This window comes from Manduca sexta, unplaced genomic scaffold, assembly GCF_014839805.1.
Source record: "Manduca sexta isolate Smith_Timp_Sample1 unplaced genomic scaffold, JHU_Msex_v1.0 HiC_scaffold_2745, whole genome shotgun sequence".
Classification (NCBI taxonomy): domain Eukaryota; kingdom Metazoa; phylum Arthropoda; class Insecta; order Lepidoptera; family Sphingidae; genus Manduca; species Manduca sexta.
Window position 1 is genome coordinate 1 of NW_023593740.1, and position 18823 is coordinate 18823.

Sequence of the window (18823 nt, forward strand, 5' to 3'; positions counted from 1 at the left end):
CAGAAAGATTTTTAAGAATTTCAGTGTCTTTATCAGTTTGAGTTCTTCTTCCATAACTATTATACTACTTGAATGAGCATCGAGCTGCTCCGTCTCGCAGTGATTTTCTTTACTATGTTTTAGTTGCGCAGTTGTCACCAGACTGCCAGTTCTCCTCCACAATGCCCTATTATAGGCTGGTAGACTGTGTAATAAGTCATTACGGAAAGTACTAGGGACGTTTCTAATTTATTGCAATGGAGGATGAAGAATTGTGCTCGGAAGGATGGTAGTTATATAGTGAAGGTTTATAAATAAAATATTTAAAGCAACTAAAAATATTTATTGACCAGTCTCAACATTACTAAAGCGTTAATAAAAGCTAAAAAGATGCCGACAATATATTTTACGGTTTATTATTTCACTTCCAATATAAAAACAATCTTTTTCAATATCTGTCTTCTTAATTAAATACATTTTGTAGGGTTCAGCTAACATAATTAACACACCCTATGGACAGGATTTTGATGGTTATCTAAGTACACTGTTACACATTTAGGATACCTGCATAACGTATTAGATAAGTAAAATTGGAATACATAACTACATATTCTAGTAGAATATTAAAAAAATCCTCTGTTATCATTATATAAAGTAGCAGTAGGTAATAATATTTTACGGAGGATATCATCACTAGTTACTGCGAAATAGGATATAGAAAATCATATCTAGTCTTAGAAATCCCATAGCTAGTCAGTAAGGTTTCAACATAACATTTGGCGATCCCCACGATCTTTTTGCGATCATAGGTTATTTATTTTGTATAAATTTTAATGGCATATGGTTTTCAATTTTTATCATCAAGCTCTTTTAGCTTCGGTATGGAAGTTAAATTTTTAGGCCCTCAAGGACACTTTAATAATTAGCCTTTCATTTAAACTTGGTGTTATATAAAAAGTTACTGTTGTGGTCCACAGATCTTTTCCAAAGCTTCCTGTCCACTTTCGAGTTTTTGAGTCGCGCTGTCTCCAATTACACTTTCCGGCCCATTTATCTTTGGTCAAGTACTTCTGACATACTTCGATTAAATCATCTTTTTACAGCAAGCACTCGTTCTCTCTGGGTCTTCCAGATATCATACGACAAGCCGTAAAGGAATAAGTCGACACCTTTCATATACTCTGCAATCGGTTGATCCATTTGTTGCAAAATCGAAAGTTTAGCTTCGAAGATATTTTGGTCATCAACTAGGTTGGTGTTCTTAGACAGCCAGTCAGCTGTTTGGTCGAAGACATCCAGTGTTACTCTGGAATTAGGATCGCGGTACGAATAATAGTTGAAAGTTCCGTCGAGGGATAGCGTAGCGCCGCCGCCGTAAGCGCCGTTCTGTTCCCGAACAATTGGATGAAGGTACTTTGATGATAGGAATCTTGATAATACACGTAATTTTGCGTAATCCGGGTGTGTATATGCCACTGTAGGAACAACCTTGGAGCAGAAATGTACTGGAATATTCATGGCAATGTGCAATCCACGATTTTCTTTAGGCATATTTTTGCACTCTGTCCAGTTGATCCTATTCAGTTCCTTGTGTTCATCATCCTTGCACAATTCTTTGCAGAACTTCTCCACTGATTCATGAATATCCTTGTTTGTGTTACAGTAGTGGAATGTAGCTCTGATGTTATTACCCTTTAAGACCTGCTGAGCAATTGCATCTACTGTTGTCTGTATATCTTCAATTTTGTAGGCATTTTGAATTTCCTGCATGTTCATAACATGATGTAATCCTACTAAGTTCTCTCTGCATTCATCTACTGAACAGATTAAAGATCTAGCTGCCTGCATAGCATAAGTGTGTCCACTACTAATTACTCCATTGGTGAGGGATGAACAATAATTGTTTAATAGCATGGTCATTCTTTCAGAGTTTTCAAAGTTGGGTTTACTAAATATCTCAGACCAGATGTCAAGCATTTTGGACAGGTTTTCATCTAAGCAATGGCTGCTGACAAGCACCCCCTGTTCATATTGCCCTTGCTGGTCAATATGCTCTGTGATATGAGTGATGACACTCAATCCCTAGATGTAGATTTACTTATGTATTTGTCAAAGTCCCTATAATTATGAGATTTTGTGTCAAATTTGTCAAGTACATAATTGAAAAACGGCAAAAGCTGCCTGTGTTTTTCATTTAAACAGTCTGATCCAATAACTCCTTTGAAATAAGTTACTCCATTTGTGTTAGCTTCACATAATTGTAAAGGTATTGTATCTACAACTGTATGTTTTAGAGGAGGGGCAGTTTTGTTCAAGGTAACCTCTTCAATTTTTAAACATGGCAACACATCTAAATTCTGTACCTCTTTCTGAGCTTTGGACAATTCCAGACCTTCCCGATATATGTCTTCTCTTTGCTTTGGTGTAAGAGAACTAACTTTGTTTTTTAACAAGTTTGCCTCTTCTTCATTGAAAACATCATCAAATTTAGGGTCTGGACGCATGGTCATAATCAGTTTATGATTGTTTTTCATGAAGTATTTCTCTATAACTTCTCTAACATATTCTGGTTTCATCAAATTTGTCTTTAGCTGTTCCAGTAATTGATTAACCTTGAGAGCATTTAAAATTGGTCCATTATGATTCCACAAAGGCATAAGATTAAAAAGTAAATTCAATCCAAACTTGGGGGACTGGTGTTTAATAGATAACTCAAATCCATGTAAAACACTCTCAATGTGTTCTTTCTCAAATCCTTTTTCGAAAATTTCTTCCAAAGTTTGATTGGTTATCTTCTCAACAATCTCAAACTTTGATGTTTCAACATCTTTCAATCCTATTACAAATAATGTATCCCTTATTTGATTATCATAGCCTGTTAATGAGTTATAACCTCAGATATATTTTTTTCAATAAGACTTTTGTAGAATGCTGGAATTTTTGGACCCAATTAATCTCAATTCAGCTAATGCAAGCATCATAAAAGTCTCATAAATGTTGGTTATGTCAGACATCACATACCCAATGGCAATTTGATTCTGTTTATCAATTGGACCACCATATTGGTCAACTCTACAAGTGATTTCAGACCTTTGTGGAGTCTTCCATCTATCTTGTGCCTTAACTATTGTGTCTTTGGGGTTTAAGAATTCATATTTTGCTCAAATATGCTTCATTGACAAATTTTAAATTGGCTTCTAAAGGGAAATTTCCGTAAGAATATATTCTGGAATTGCTTGGATGATAATAAGTGGAATGGAACTTCTTCAGATGTTCATGTGTTAGATTTGGAATGTGCAATGGATCACCTCCAGAAACATACCCATATGTTCCTTGAGGCAAAATTGTGTTGATGAACTTTTGGCCAAAGAGAGAACTTGTCTCAGAAAATGCACCCTTCATTTCATTGTAAACCACACCTTTGAACACTAAATCAGAATTTTTGTCATCTATTTTAGTGTGTTCCAGCCTCCAGCCTTCTTGAAGAAAATCTAATCTAGACAAATTAGGTTTGAAGACAGCGTCTAGATACACTTTCTGTAGGTTACGGTAATCAACTTCATTCTGTGAAGAAAATGGGTAGAAAGTATAATCTGGACCCGTCAAGGCATTCATGAAAGTAGCTAGTGAGCGATTCAGCATTTTGAAAAAGGGATCTCTGACTGGGTATTTTTCTGATCCACACAATACAGTATGCTCTAAAATGTGTGGTGTACCCATAGAGTCCAAGGGTTGTACGAAATCCAACAGAAAAGACATTGTTGGAATCATCTCTCTCTAAATGTAAGTACTCAGTTTTAGTCTTCTCATGTGTAAGGAAATAAACTGTCATGTTATACTCTTTAATATGTTCCACTTCGGAGCAGGCAAATCCATGGACCACCTTGCCAGGCTGAATGTTTTTAGATACAGTTTCTTTCTTTTTAAGAATGCCATTGCTATATGTTCTGTGTGTTGATAGTTGGTAGCGTTTTCCAGGACGTAAACAAAGTCTTGAATACATTTTTTCGAATGTCCTGTAAAACACATGTAACACTCACTATTTTTATTATAAGATTTTCATGAAATGTTTGGTTCTATTTTTGAAGTACGAAAATGAATGAATAGAAAAAATCTAATAATTAGGCACCTAAGCCACTTAATAACTTATTCTATAGAAACGAATAGGTATGGAATAAAAGCCGCTCGCTAAAATATTCAGTATAGTAGGTTATATAAACACCAAAAATAATAATTATTTCTCATATTAATGACTACGAGAGACTCTAATGGAGTTTAGTTGATATTCTGTTTTAAAAACTGGATAAAAGAGAAAAACAAATGAAATGTGATGCAATAGTAACATACTTACGCAGATTTATATCCGTTTGCTTGTGTTCAATATATCTTGCTTTGTCCAATTGTTTTGTTTAAAACTCATATGACTTTAGTCATAACTTTAACAATTCTATTTGTAATAACGTAGAATGTTCATAACCTCGGCTACAAATTATAATACAGCATCACACAAACCACAAGATGCAATTTTCCGAAAATGACATTTCTCAATTGACATTTAATAAAATTATTGCCATGTATAAAATGTATAGCAAGATCAATAAACCTCAATTATGTTTTATCACTTCGGATCTTGCAGGACACACAATTTTATACTCCAATAATTTTGAGATTAAAATTAATAAAAGCTATCAATCTGTGAATTTGAATTATTTGAAGAATTTGATTTGCATCCAATATTATACCTACTATTAATACTGAGTTTCTTTTTCCCTTACGTAGGTTATACTCTGATGTCTGAGTCAGTCCTCTACGATTATTTTCAAAGACAATCGAAAATTGGTATTTTACAGTATATTTTCTGAGTTATACTTCAATATATTTTCACGAAATGTCACTTCACAGTAGTATACCAGCTTGGCACGACGGATAGCAAGACGGACCTTGAATAAGCCCATTTATGTTATGTTATCTTTTGAGTTTTCCTTATCTGGGATTAGTGACAGATACACAAGATATTATTTGATCTGTGGTTTCTATTTCTTTTTAAAACACGTGTTTACGTGATGAGCTCGTGTGGAGCTCAATTTTATGCAATAGTTAAATAAAATAACACAAAATGAGTTTGTATAACTTTAAAAAGATTGCCGTAGTGCCTACGGCTAAGGTAAATAAAAATATATTTTACGTTTTTTGAAAGAAATATTGTTTGTACACATTTTGATACATAACCTTAAACTCTCTTTTTAGGACTTTATAGATATTATATTGTCTAAAACTCAAAGAAAAACCCCGACGGTGGTACATAAGCACTATAAAATATCAAGGATACGTGCGTTTTATATGAGGAAAGTGAAGTACACACAACAAAACTTTCACGACAGATTGTCAAGGATAATACAGGTACTTATTTCTTTTTTTTTATAATTATTAGTAAATAATATTGGCAGTACTACAACTATATTATTAAATTAATAAAAATGAACGGGAATGCCTATAAAATTATTAATATACTTTGTTGATTAAAGGAATTGGGTCTGTATTGAGACATATATTTATATTATTATGACATCTAGTCTCACAACTATAATATAGGAACCTGAAGATATTTACTACATGTTCAAGGAAAAAGTAAGCAGATAATTTCCATTAAACAAATTTAAAAAATATTACTTACCTTCATTATAAAAAAATATTTTGATTGTATTATTCTGTGTCTGTGAAGGGTTCTGGAAATATTCAGATTTAATTTATATCATTTTTCCTTTGTATATGGTTTCTACTTGAGAACTTAAACACCCCTGTGTTGATCGTTCAACTGCAAAATAGACAGAATATGACTCGCTAAAGGTTGTGAAAACATGCCAGATGCAAGCCACTTCTGACAGGTCTGTTTGGAAATATTAGGGGAGTTTGTTCAATTAAGGACTTTATGTGATATGTAATATAATGAAGTTTTACTTAACTTAACTTTTTAATAAGGCTGCTTAAATATGTCTAAGACATCCAAACACCAATATATATGTACTATGTACTAGGTTTAGCATTCCGAACATTCACTGCGTTCAACTGAATTGAACTGCAATCCATACAACTGCTTTGGTATGGTGTAAATATTGACAGCTTGTGGTTGTTACGTAGTGGCGCTCCAAATATAAGAACTTAAGTCTAAGTGTAAACCTGGATGTGAATGGAAAATATTAGTCAAAGAAGTAAAATTATTTGTTGTTCAAGAGAATAAATAGGTGTGAAAAGATAGTGGAGAATAAATAGTGATGTTTTGGTTTCCCTTTTAGTTTAATATGTGTTTATTTTTCCAGGAATTTCCAAAATTGGATGATGTTCATCCATTCTATGCTGATTTGATGAATGTCTTATATGACAAAGATCACTACAAGCTTGGTTTAGGACAGCTGAATACGGCCAGACATCTTATAGACAAGTGAGTATTTCATACCTTATTTAAAGAGCATTGTAGAAGTTTCAAGGAATAATTTGTAAATTATATTCCTCTTCTCAAGTATTGATGTGCAAAAACTTTTCTACTCCAGTCTACAGGACATTATAGTCCATGTAATAAACATTATAAGTGTCATGGGATGACCTCAGTGCTTTTTGGTTTACAGATTTCGATAGTGCTGCAATTTTTATTATTTTGTGGGATATAAGATTCTTTTGTACTGTTTTCCACTTTGACTTGTCATAAATGCTACTGTGTTGGCCTAACTGACTAATATATTGAATGAATGAGCATAAGCTTGTAACAAAAATCTTGATACACTATTTGTTAAATATATTCCTTCATATTTCAGTGTAGCGAAAGATTATGTGCGCTTGCTTAAGTATGGTGATTCTCTGTACCGATGCAAGCAGCTTAAACGCGCCGCACTTGGTCGCATGGCAACCATCATGAAGAGACAGGGTGCCAACCTAACATATTTAGAACAGGTATGCCATATTATAATTTTTATAAAGAAAATATCCGTAAAATGTTTTTAGTTTTGATTTGTAACATTCACACACCTAAGTAACCAGCAAGTTACATCATGGTTATACAGTATTTAAGGTTAGTCAAGTCAGTTTTGAAGTATGAAAGGAAAACTGTTGATACTTAAAAGTGTAATGACCAAGAAGATTTGTTTACTACTAGTACATGTGTACTCAAACGCTTGGAGCTTGTTTACAAAAGTTTTCCCTGTAATTTTTTGTTTTGCCTATATTTTTTGACTTAACTGCCATGTGTTTAAAACGGTAAATGGTTACAGTCGAGCTGTAACCATAGAGGTAATTACAGTCACCGCAGGGGCATTTGTTAGGGACCTAAATCCCAGGAAGCAGCAAACAGGGAATTTATTGGAATCAAAAATAAAATACAATGAGCTGTGTTATTTGTTATAACTTCGGCATTTTTTCTCACTTGTGAGATACATATTTGCTCAATAGATAATGTGTGTACAAGTCTTTCCACCTGTGATTTTAAGTTGTTCATTTGTTTGTCAAAAGGTCCGCCAGCATTTAGCGCGTTTACCGTCAATAGATCCCTACACTCGGACGATTATCATCTGTGGATTCCCAAATGTTGGCAAATCCAGTTTCATCAATAAGGTATGTGTAATATTATGCAATCCAGGTGAAATATTTACTTGAATGAAAAAAAAAAGGAATAACTTAACCAACAATAATAATTTATTGTTGTAAATTCATTTGCTTTTTTTAAAGACCTTGCTTTTAAGCATGTATTAAATTATTTCTATTTTATTTTAAATTAGTAAAAAATACTATTTAAAAATTATCACATTTTTTCATGTTGAAAGGAAGAAATAAATAAAACAATTAGAAATAATTATAACTTATAAATGAGGTTGTACCATCAATGAAATAAGTAGATAAATATTATAATAACATAGTTTTTAAGTTAAACTGTAAATGATTCACAATTATTAAGCTGTATGTTTTGTTTTAGATTACGCGCGCCGATGTGGAAGTACAGCCTTACGCATTCACAACAAAGAGCTTGTATGTGGGACACACTGACTACAAATATTTAAGATGGCAGGTTGGTGTTTTTAATTTCATAGCCATTATGATGGTTTTCTTCTTTGTTTAATATCAATTTTAACATAGAACGTCGTAACATAACATAACTTTTATTTTAACTATAAAGTCAATCATCATTGCTCATTATATAGCAAGTTATTCCATATTGAAAAAGAGAAAAGAATAATAATAAATTTATGTACATATCTTATGGTTATCTGTTACAGGTGATAGACACTCCCGTATCTTGGATCACCCACTGGAGGAGCGCAACGTGATCGAAATGCAGGCGGTGACGGCGCTTGCTCACTTGCGCGCAGCTGTTCTGTACTTCATAGACCCTTCGGAACAGTGTGGACACAGTATAGAGGAACAGGTATGATCACATTGGCACAGCAGTAAAAAGGCGAATATCTTTTCTATTAATATACATCTGCAGTGAATATGTTTATAAATTGTAGAATCTAGAATATATAATTTAGATTATGAGTTCTTTTACTCGTTTTTTCTAATTTTCGATCAAATATTATCCTTGCCATAGAGGTTTAAGCCATTTGTATTTTTTTTGTCATTGATAAAATTCTTTGTACATCCTTGTGATGAAGGGATTTCATTTTGCTATTGTGTTGGCAAATGTGTAAAATAATGGGAAATAAATATTGTTTTATTTTTTCCAGATATCATTGTTTGAAAGCATAAAGCCACTCTTCACAAATAAGCCTTTAATTGTAGTATTGAACAAGATGGATGTGGTTAAGCCTGAAGACCTGGTTCCAGAGAAGAGGCAACTTCTTGAGAAACTGCAAGAAGTCTGTTCTAAAAACAACCTTGTTAGGTTAGTATAAAGTATGAATGTCAATCATCAAATTCAAAAGAGACCTAAAGTTTTTTTTTTACACAAACTGCACAAATATTTTTTTTGACTTGTATAACAATATTTAAATTTGATATGTTGCAGTGCTGACACGAATTCTGACCTCTCAGTGGTGCCGGTGATGCGAATGTCGACAGTGACTGAGGAGGGGAGTGCAAGAGGTCAAGATCGAGGCCTGCGAGCGGCTGCTTGGCCACAGGGTCACTGAGAAAATGAGGACCAAGAAGGTAGATATATGACAGCCATTTACAGGCCACTTGCAACTCGCTAAACTGTTACAAAAATAAAACTACGCAGTACGCAACCATGAACAAAATCATAGACTATAAACCATTATATTAGGGATGATATTCTGTGTCACATACTTGACTAATATTGTAGATATTAAATATTACATAAACATAAACATGGCCATAGTGGTTGTGAATTCCTCATTCCAATGTTAAAAGTTGGCTTCAAAAGAACTGTTGCTCAAAGATAATTTGCACACGTTTTGTTTCCCATACCTTCCATATGCTGTGTCCTGTTGCAAGCATAGAACTAAAACAGGTGCATGTTACAATTCACACTCTTTCAGGTGGACGGTATCCTCAACCGGCTACACGTAGCGCTGCCATCTCCGCGCGATAACAAAGACCGGCCCCCCGTCATTCCTCCTTCTGTGGCGGCCAAGAAGCAACAGCAGGCCGAGCGGGAGTCCCGTAAGAGGAAACTGGAGAGAGAAATTGAAGTTGAACAGGGAGACGATTATGTCCTTGGTAAGTTAATGATTCTGTTATATAATCATTTTCTTTGTCATAATTTTGTTAAATTATATTAATAGAAATCAGAAATTTCTATCTATGCTTCAGTATCGCAAATGGTTATTTTGAGAACAACTCGAAAATATAGGTGGGTCTATGATATACAAACTGAATCATTGTGGACTCGCTAGCTTTTAGTCACATATCATAGGCCTTGGCATAAATAAATGCATCAATCGAGTTTAGAAGAAGCACAATTTTCTTACAGAACTGTGATCCTTTGATATCCTTCAATAATCAACATAAATTTTATCACTTCATAATAATTACCTCATAATTAATATATTTTTTGCAGATCTGAAGAAGAACTACGACATCCCGGAAGAGGAGCGGTACGACGTAATCCCAGAGATGTGGGAAGGACACAACATCGCCGACTATATCGACCCGGAGATATTCGACGTCAGTATAAAATTGCATTCATTGCTATCGCTTGCAATACAATATAAAAATATTATGAAACCGCTCATACTTCGAACACCCTGCTCCGCGTTAATACAAATAGACCTTATATTTATCATAGTCATGCTTTATGATCAAAAGTTCGATTTACTAAACTTGCACGGTCTATCAACAGTTTAGTTTTGACATACTACGAAAATAGAAGACATTTTTAACTTTATATTATAAATGCTGCAGAAACTAGCGGACCTGGAGAAGGAGGAGGAGCTGAGGATGGCGGGTGGCATGTACGCGGTGCCCAAGATAGAGCTCGACGAGACCATGCGCGAGATACGAGAACTGGCACGCCAGATACGGTGAGCATGCGCATTACTATTCCGACGCCACAAGGAAACAATTACGTTTCTACATAAAGTTTTATATGGAGAAAACAGCTAGTCAGATTTGTATTTTTACTGATTATGAATATGTATTTAAATCAATTTTAAAAAACAGCAGCCTTGTATGATCCGTTTTTGTTAGGAATGGATTTTTCCGTAATTAAACTCTTCCACGCGAAACGCAATAGTGTAAGCAAATTACAATGCATGGTTACGTTTTACTAAGCGTTTATGTTCGGCGAGTTTAATTCGTCTTCGGCCAATTTTTGTTGCTATACAATAATGCTCCTTACATAGGCTGTTTTTGATAACCTCTATAGTAAATATGTGTATTAAATAATCATTAAATTTTTACAGCAACAAGAAGGCGGTCTTGAAGGACGAGTCCCGGTTGGTGAAGCAGTCGACGAAGCCTGTGATGCCGCGCACGAGCCGCGCCCGCGCCCGCGACCGCTCCACCACCAAGCTCAGGGACGAGATGGAGAAACTTGGTCAGTTTTTATACTGTTATGTATTTTTTTATTTTTACAGAGAAAGAACAACATATATAACGCAATATGCCTTTAATTTTCTGACTCAAATAATTTGTAGTTAGGCCCAATCGAAGCTCACTAAAGTTTATAATACTTTGTGTGGAGTCAAAATGCGGCCGACATTAAATGATTTGTCGTTATGGTCGCATGACAATATTTATATTTGTTGTGCATTACCCACGTCAAATACAATCAAGTATTATCTGCGTAAATGTAATTTATTTAACACATTTTTTTACTAGTCAGGGCATTTCCTTATTTGATAAATAAGTAGCATCGTAGATGGCAACATTATGAAAGTATTTTTTTGGTATACTTCCATTTTATCAATGACCATTTCTGCGCCATTTACATTATAGCTGTTGGTTTAGAATCCATAGAGGTATGAATAGTTATTGTTGAGCATTCAATAGCTTCTGTATGAGCGTCAAAGAAGTCTAGTTGATTTGATCATCGCGTTTACTATCAGATGAACTGCTTGTTCTTTACCTTTAATTAACTATTAATAGTTATGTTAAAATATATTTATCAGCAAGTAACGTATGTGTTTGCAGGCGTGGACATGTCCGGCACGGAGGAGGCGCACTTCACGCAGACGCAGCCGCGGTCGCGCTCGCGCTCGGTGTCGGCCGCGCCGCCCGCCAAGCGCGCGCGCGGCCGCTCCGTCAGCGCAGTCGCGCGCGACGAGCAAGGCGTCAAGGACGTTGTCGTGAGTCTTCTGCACCTTATACATTACAATCAGGGTCTTGCACACGTCACTTGACGTATTTATTAAAATACTCTACCTTTTGGTCAAAGCAATTTCGACTTTATGTTCTTTATGTACAAAGATGATGTAAGATTGAAATGAAATTGAATATATTGTGTCGCAGATGGCAAAGAAAGCGAAACAAATGGCTCACGTCGCCATCGCGAAGAAGACGAAAAAAATGGGTCTCAAAGGAGAGGCGGATCGTTTCATCGGCACCAAGAAACCAAAACATCTGTACGCGGGCAAGCGCGGCGTCGGCAAGACGGACAGACGATAATATCCCCACATATTCTTGTATGGTTAAATACGAGGGCATACAATTTTGTATGCAATATTTATTGGTTTCAACAGCCCCAAATATTATATCAGTTTTCTCTTACTTTTTATATTGGCAAGCTTTATTCTATTTAGTTATTGTAACTGTCAAAGAATAATCAAACATAAATTCTCTTTGTTCACAATAGTAGTACTGATTGTGATATTTTCATGCCCTTTACAGCAAACGGAAGGATTTAAATACACGTATTATCTAAGTGACTCTTTGTATTTTTAAACATTGTTGATTTTGTACTACCGTGACGTGTTATGAAGTGTACAAACAATACAAAACAATAAATATATTTTAAACATTACATACGACTAGTTATTGGTTTCTATTCAATAAAACGACCGAAGAGGAATGTGTCGTAAAGTCGTTTCGTTGATTGCAAATCGTTGTATCTTCTATCGCAAACTAGTTTTCAAAAGATTGGCATGACAATGACTCATGGGCGCCGGGAGGGGGATGGAACTAGGTGCAAATCAATGATTAAAGAGTATAGAGGATGGGTAATATGGTCACGTGACATGCGGCACTTTTAATGCATAAAATGGCGCCGACTCCGCCCCTTACAATAGTGATATGCTAGTACCGAAAATTTTGTATCGACATCGAGGAATTAAAAGAGAGACAAACGAGCCCAAAAAAGATCAAATACGAAAAGGGTTAGGTTCTACCATAATATAAATATAACAAACCATAATATAAACAAACAAACTGAAACTGATTTATAAGTAACAATTGTTAAAGAAAGCAGTACCTGTTGTGACAAACATCCAGTTGTGTTTGATCTATATTTGTATGTTGCACTATTCCTTGCTAAAAATTTAAGTTACAGATTAACATATTTACTTAATACATGATAAATGGAATAAGATAGCGTAGTCAGCAATTATTTGGTTGGTTTTATTTTATTTTATTATTATGCTCTTTGATCGAGAAACATAACTATGTTTCAGCAAACTAAAATCAATGAGCGTAAAGATGGTGGTTAAGATAATCAATTATAATAATTATTTGCAATAACAACAATATGATTATGTATCTATTTCCGTGCATGCAAAGGTTGCTCGAAACATAAGACCGCCAATTGTAAAAGTATATCTTACATTTCATCTTTATGTTGTTTCTTTTATGTTTATCTATTCTTTTATGTAACAATTCTAATTTTATTCATAGCAACTATATTAAAGTATTATTACTATTAGGTGAAGTATAATAATCATTACTATTTTACTTATCGGGAATATTGTTGGAAAACAGTTATCTTTACTCGCGTTAATTAAACGTGTGGTTTATGCATATCTTCTCAAAATGTAAAGAAATATGTATTTGGTGTAGAATTCCAATCACGTCGCTCAATATTCTCAATTCATTTTGCCTTGGTTTTAAATTTTTGGTTATCTTAAAAAATATTCTAATTTCACTTAGTTTGTCGTTCTGGATAATACAATATTGATGTGTGCTCTAACATTCTTTCAAAGACAAAAACCGTAACTGATAAACGGGCGTCTGTTAAAATATCGATATCAATAATTTCTAAACAAATCCACCCACCCATCCCTAAGCTCGTGTGTAAACAAACATAATGATTTTAATGTGTATAAATCACGCCTAAAAGGGTCCAAAGCTTAACAAACCAGATCCACATATCATTTTAATTGATAAAACAAATCCAAAAAGTAAATATACAAAGATATTTGCTAATTTTCGGTAAAAACAGTTACTAACCTATGAAAAGATATTTCGGGGTCTTTCTTGCGTGAATTCGATTTGCATCCTTTCACACAACACTCAGTCATTTTCGAAACTTAACAAATACACTAATAAACACACTGAACGATTGAGAATATGATTATATTACTTTAAATTCAATATTTATGAAGATTTGTTTACATCGTCTGACACTACATGTACTTGCTGACTCGCCTGCAATAAATGGCGTTTCTGCCGCAAGGCGGTCCCAGTGTGTTGAAGTAAACGAAATAGTCCCATATGCGAAGAAAGCAATTATTTTTGTCTTTGTTTGTTGCGTTCCAAATAAGCTTTGAGTAAAAGAGATAGACATATATATTGACAATTCTGCGTCGATTTCCCTGACATAAATATAACTTATTCATATAGCTAACTTTTGAGGCCTGTCCTCTTTATATTTAGTCATTGGTGCAAATTCATGATATTTTTTTTGCGCAAATAGATTTATGTCACGTAAATTTCTATTAAAATGGTGGTGTAGGTAGTTTTATCGGTAGGCGCGTGGCGCGCGCGGCGGGCAATCGTCATTATAGCTGTTAGTTCCGACGCAGAAGCCATTTTATGCGGATCAATAAAAAAAATAGTAAGTTATAACATTTTCCATATATATTATAATTCTCTTTGTATAACATACTACGAAACTAAGGGCTTCCACTTGATGAAATAACAAACAAGCATTTTTGTATTTAAATAAGGAACACACCTTTACTTTTTTACATAAATCAAATAGATAGCAAAGTATATACTTACTTTAATTTTCAAATGTACACAATTAAACATTTATCTTTAAAACAATTTTGTACAAGCCTTATAAACTTTTGGTGTTAAACCTATCTCACCGTTCGAAGTGTGTTGCCACTAATCTGTACTTAGGTATAATCCAAGTTGGTCTTTGCTGATTGTACATGGCCTCGTCAATACAATTAATAAGTACTCCATAAAGGTATAGATTCTGCTGGGGTTCTGTAGATTAATCAAAATAATTCATAATCTTTGGAGTGTCGTTTTTACTATGCATTTTAAAATATACTTGAGTCTTTACGTAGGCACTTAACTTCTCTGGCAAAAATTTATCGCAACCTTTCAAAAATTGTGCCTCCGTAATATCACTATTTTTATCAGGTAATTCTTTCTTGCATGTCACATCAACTTCGTCTTCTGCCATACTTTTAAGAGTGCAATCTGTTGTTGTCGGCGTTTTACTATAATCCTTATTAAGATGTTCTGAAGACCCCATTAAATTACCATTGTCGTCATGTATAAGTTTTATACACAATTCTGTTTTCACTGTGGTATTTGCAATTTTTGTTTGTGTAGATCTCGTACATGATTCCTTGTCGGTTGGTATCCGTAACAACGGCACAGCTGATTTCTTCAAAGTCCTTTTTCCGTACATGTAAGACCCAAAGTGTAAGCTGCAAATGTAAGTATTCTTCAGACTCTTCATAGACATTTTAAGTAAATCGGCTCTTCCACATGCTTTGGCCCATAGTTTACATCTGCAATAAAAAAGGTACAAATTTACTATCATGTACGCAAACATAAATAATTGCTACTTGAATCAGAATTTACTTGCTGCAGGGAAATTGCAGCATCTTATGTTTCAGGATGATGCAGTGGAGTGCCACGCACTACGCAGTACTTGGTAAATCAAAGGTAGTATGGTGTTGCTACTGTTTATAGTGGTCGTATCACTTACCGTCAGGCGAGCGGAAAGCTCATTTCGTCATTCAACAGCAATAAAAAATCCACAAGATTTAAGACGGAACACAACAGAGCTCGTTCAAATGTGCAAGCAGCTTCTTAACTCTACCAACAGTTCGGAAAGCAGTTCTCATCAGAGAAGAACGGCTATGAATTTCAAAATCAGTAGGTAGATATAAACTACAGTGCAGGATACAGAAAAAAAAAACAATTAGTTTTTGTTTCTTTAAATTCTCCTATAAGAGGACATCCCTTTCAGGAATCCTAAAATAAATTTGTACCTGAACTTCTTAATATATACCCCTAGTTCTTAGATATAGTAAGCGAAATTGGCAAAACAGTCCACTCAAGCAGCATCCGATCATGAGTATGATGCGTGTGCTAGCCATCGAGGCCAATGGCTGGGGAGGCCCCTAACCATGGTGCAGGGAAGTAGCCGACCCGGCACACGACGCCGTCGCAGGCACACGACGCCGTCGCAGGCACACAGCAGAGAGATGTATATTTTATACCCATCGGCATACGATACGATTTAAGCGCAGGTAACCTCTCTTCTACAAGGAAAATAAAAAAATAACAGCTCCTTATTATCACAAGATCACGAAACGCAATTCTCTGCACTGTAGAGAATACGGGCATTTTGATAAATACAAATGCATAACCAACACGTATTATCAAATCATCATCATCCAAAATAAAAATGTCTCTTTATTTGAGGACTTCGCCCGTACGACATAAAGGGACGGTATTATGTTTTGCAACGTAATAGGTGTACCTACAGGGCGACGCTAAGGGAAGGCAGGGAAGAGCATCTGCCCCCTCCTCCTTTACCCGAGATTCAAAAAAAGTTCCCAAATGTAAAGCAACCAAAACCTTAAGTCTTCGAATTGACTTGCTTGATTGATCATTCCTGTACGTCGATATCCTAAAAAAAGGCGAAAACCTTCATTTCCGACTTGAAAAAAGCGTTGAAAATATTCATTGCTCTTCCGTGCACAACGTGTACCGTGGAGCGATCGTTTAGCAGCCTCAGGGGATTAAAAACTGGCTAAGAAGCACTGTGGGTGAAAATGGCCTCAATGATCTGGCCAAGATGAGTGCACAGAAAACTTATTCATGGAAACTAAAAAAACAATTCGTAATACAGTGGTCGAAAAGTTTAAAGAAACACCCGAAGATTATGTTTTAAGTAGCCTAATCCTACTTGTCTATATATGCCTCGTGGATTGCTATCTTTCTTCTTTAGAGCAATTGCTCGAAACATTTATTTCGTCAGTTAAAAATATATAATAATATTTTGTATCAATAAAAAAAAATCTTTATGTACAAAAAGTAATAAATATTGTAGCTTTAGCTGACCGTCAATTTAACTAGTTTGCTGAAATAGAAAATTGATAAAGTATCAATATTTACCTCTCTTCTGTGCGTGGTAATTGATGAAACATCAAATCCTTATGAATGTATGAAGATGAGTAACAACCTCTTACGGCGCATGTAGTTTTAACCATGTTACAAAAAGTGTTAAAATTCGAATTGAATCTGCGTGACTCCCTGAGTAAATGTCCCGAGCGACTGTCGCCAGCTTGGTACCTATACCGTCCCGCACTTCGCCCCGCATGTCTAGACACTCGAAGCTCGTATGAACGCCGGACGATTGTCACCTAGATATACCTATATACTATACTGCGAGTGGATTATGCACACAATGTTAATGTAAAATCGGTCATCATCTAACATGCATTGGTAAAACGTAGTTATATTTTAAGGATGACTGTATTCGTTGTACTTTGGCTGGTTCATATAAACGTTAACGCGCATATTGCATTAATGTCAAGGTAAAAGAACCCCCTGCTTGATTACTTGTGTGATATACGTCGTAGCATTTAAAAACATTATATCAATCGTATATTTCATATTTCTTGTAATTTCTATTATATTTAAAATTGATTTGTTACCTCTTGACGTCCGATCTTGAATTCTGAAATCTCAAATCAAACATAATATGATGGCCCACATCATACACCTGACATACGAAGCCTGATTTTCGAAATTGGACCACTGACCTATAATTTATGACTTACCTATGCACTTCATATCACTTATATACTTCACACCTCTTATATATTCCAACCCTTATATGCTTCATATCCCCTCTTTACTTGATGTTTCTTATATACTTAATATCCCTGTATGACTGCCTCGGTAGCTTCGTCAACCAGTACGTCTACGGCGCTAGGGTAACGGAGTTTCTTATTTATCAAATAGTATTTTTATTTGTTACACGGTTTTATGTATACAAATGAGTTTCGGCAGGGTACAAGGTTTTACTATTCGATACACCGTTGTTCCCCTGCATAAGGTACCAAAGGTTGCGTGTTCAAATTCCAGGTGGGGCAATATTTATGACGCGGGTTTTCCGATGATAATTTCTCAGTAGCAACTCGGGAGGAGGACGGCAGAGTTGGATCGTCGTCCCTCGGAAAGCACGTAAAGCCTGCGTCTGACCTCTCTCCAGTAATGTGGGCTTGTCCTGTCGTTGGACTATGAAAGTAAAGGAATAGAATGTGAACCTATGTATTGCACATAATCGATATAACGCAGGCTAAGAATGAACACCACGTACAAAAAAAAAAAAAAAGTTTTGATAGTTATAAACTTTATTAAGGAAAATGCTGCCATAACTATTATCAGCATTTGTATTTGGTACATATTTTTTTGAACACTCTAAATTTATGTATTTCTGTACATGGCAGTGAAATGTTTTTAGTTCTGATGTAAGTTCACTTCTATGGGTTAGATCAGGGTTCCCAATCTTTACTCTAGTGCGGATCCCTAATGCCACCTTACTTACCTTACTTACTTAAATAAATAAAAAAAAATCGCTCAATTTCACAGTGCATTGTGTAGTCGCCGCGCGGCTTTGTTTTTGTTAGTACGTTCAAATGCTCGCGTCGGTCTCGCCATTATACTTTATAGTTTTTCTTATAACTTTTGTTGTATCTGCGGACCGCCTGATTGAGGCCCACGGACATCCGGAAGCCCGCGGAGTGCGGACCCCAGGTCATAACATCCTAGGTTAGATGGTAATGGTTACAAATAAAAAACATGATTAAACGTGACATAGTTGTGATATTAAAGCATTGGCGGCGTTCGTATTATTAAATAGCGGGCAGGGCGCTATCTTGCACAATAGAATCGCTGAAAAACTAAAAATAATTATTAGTTGTAAAAATCCAAAATGACATTACTTGTTTAGTAGTTGCATTCAGAGGAACAAAAATAAAACACT

At 35.1% G+C, this 18823-nt stretch overlaps 3 protein-coding genes and 1 non-coding gene across 4 annotated transcripts; 2 read left to right on the forward strand and 2 right to left on the reverse strand.

Moving 5' to 3' along the window:
* Positions 1-307: 307 nt before the first annotated feature.
* Positions 308-4548, reverse strand: LOC119192402 (presequence protease, mitochondrial-like). Its single transcript, XM_037446214.1, is given in 9 exon segments — positions 308-1013; positions 1015-1077; positions 1079-2061; positions 2064-2875; positions 2878-2911; positions 2913-3137; positions 3139-3712; positions 3714-3995; positions 4331-4548. Coding segments are annotated over 8 exon segments (3036 nt in total). The 5' UTR covers positions 3983-3995; positions 4331-4548; the 3' UTR covers positions 308-937.
* Positions 4549-4961: 413 nt separating this feature from the next.
* LOC119192403 (nucleolar GTP-binding protein 1-like) lies at positions 4962-12388 on the forward strand. Its single transcript, XM_037446215.1, is given in 17 exon segments — positions 4962-5143; positions 5227-5379; positions 6297-6418; positions 6789-6924; positions 7480-7581; positions 7940-8032; positions 8241-8253; positions 8256-8389; positions 8691-8848; positions 8972-9035; positions 9037-9114; positions 9465-9645; positions 9986-10092; positions 10330-10448; positions 10830-10963; positions 11560-11714; positions 11878-12388. Coding segments are annotated over 17 exon segments (1953 nt in total). The 5' UTR covers positions 4962-5095; the 3' UTR covers positions 12034-12388.
* On the forward strand, positions 11063-11199 carry LOC119192405. Its single transcript, XR_005113638.1, has one exon. It is a non-coding gene; the product is annotated as a small nucleolar RNA SNORA16B/SNORA16A family (small nucleolar RNA).
* Positions 12389-14564: 2176 nt separating the features above from the next.
* LOC119192404 lies at positions 14565-17162 on the reverse strand. Its single transcript, XM_037446216.1, has 2 exons — positions 16948-17162; positions 14565-15329 (listed from the first exon to the last, which is right to left on the reverse strand). The coding sequence occupies exons 1-2, from the start codon at positions 17040-17042 to the stop codon at positions 14801-14803; spliced, it is 624 nt and encodes a 207-aa protein (XP_037302113.1). The 5' UTR covers positions 17043-17162; the 3' UTR covers positions 14565-14800.
* Positions 17163-18823: the final 1661 nt, after the last annotated feature.

Coding starts and splice junctions, on each gene's coding strand:
- LOC119192404 (XM_037446216.1), bottom strand. CDS start 17,042: ATGGTTAAAACTACATGCGCCGTAAGAGGTTGTTACTCATCTTCATAC. Junction 15,330..16,947: donor TTACCACGCACAGAAGAGAG/GTAAATATTGAT, acceptor TTTTTATTGCAG/ATGTAAACTATGGGCCAAAG.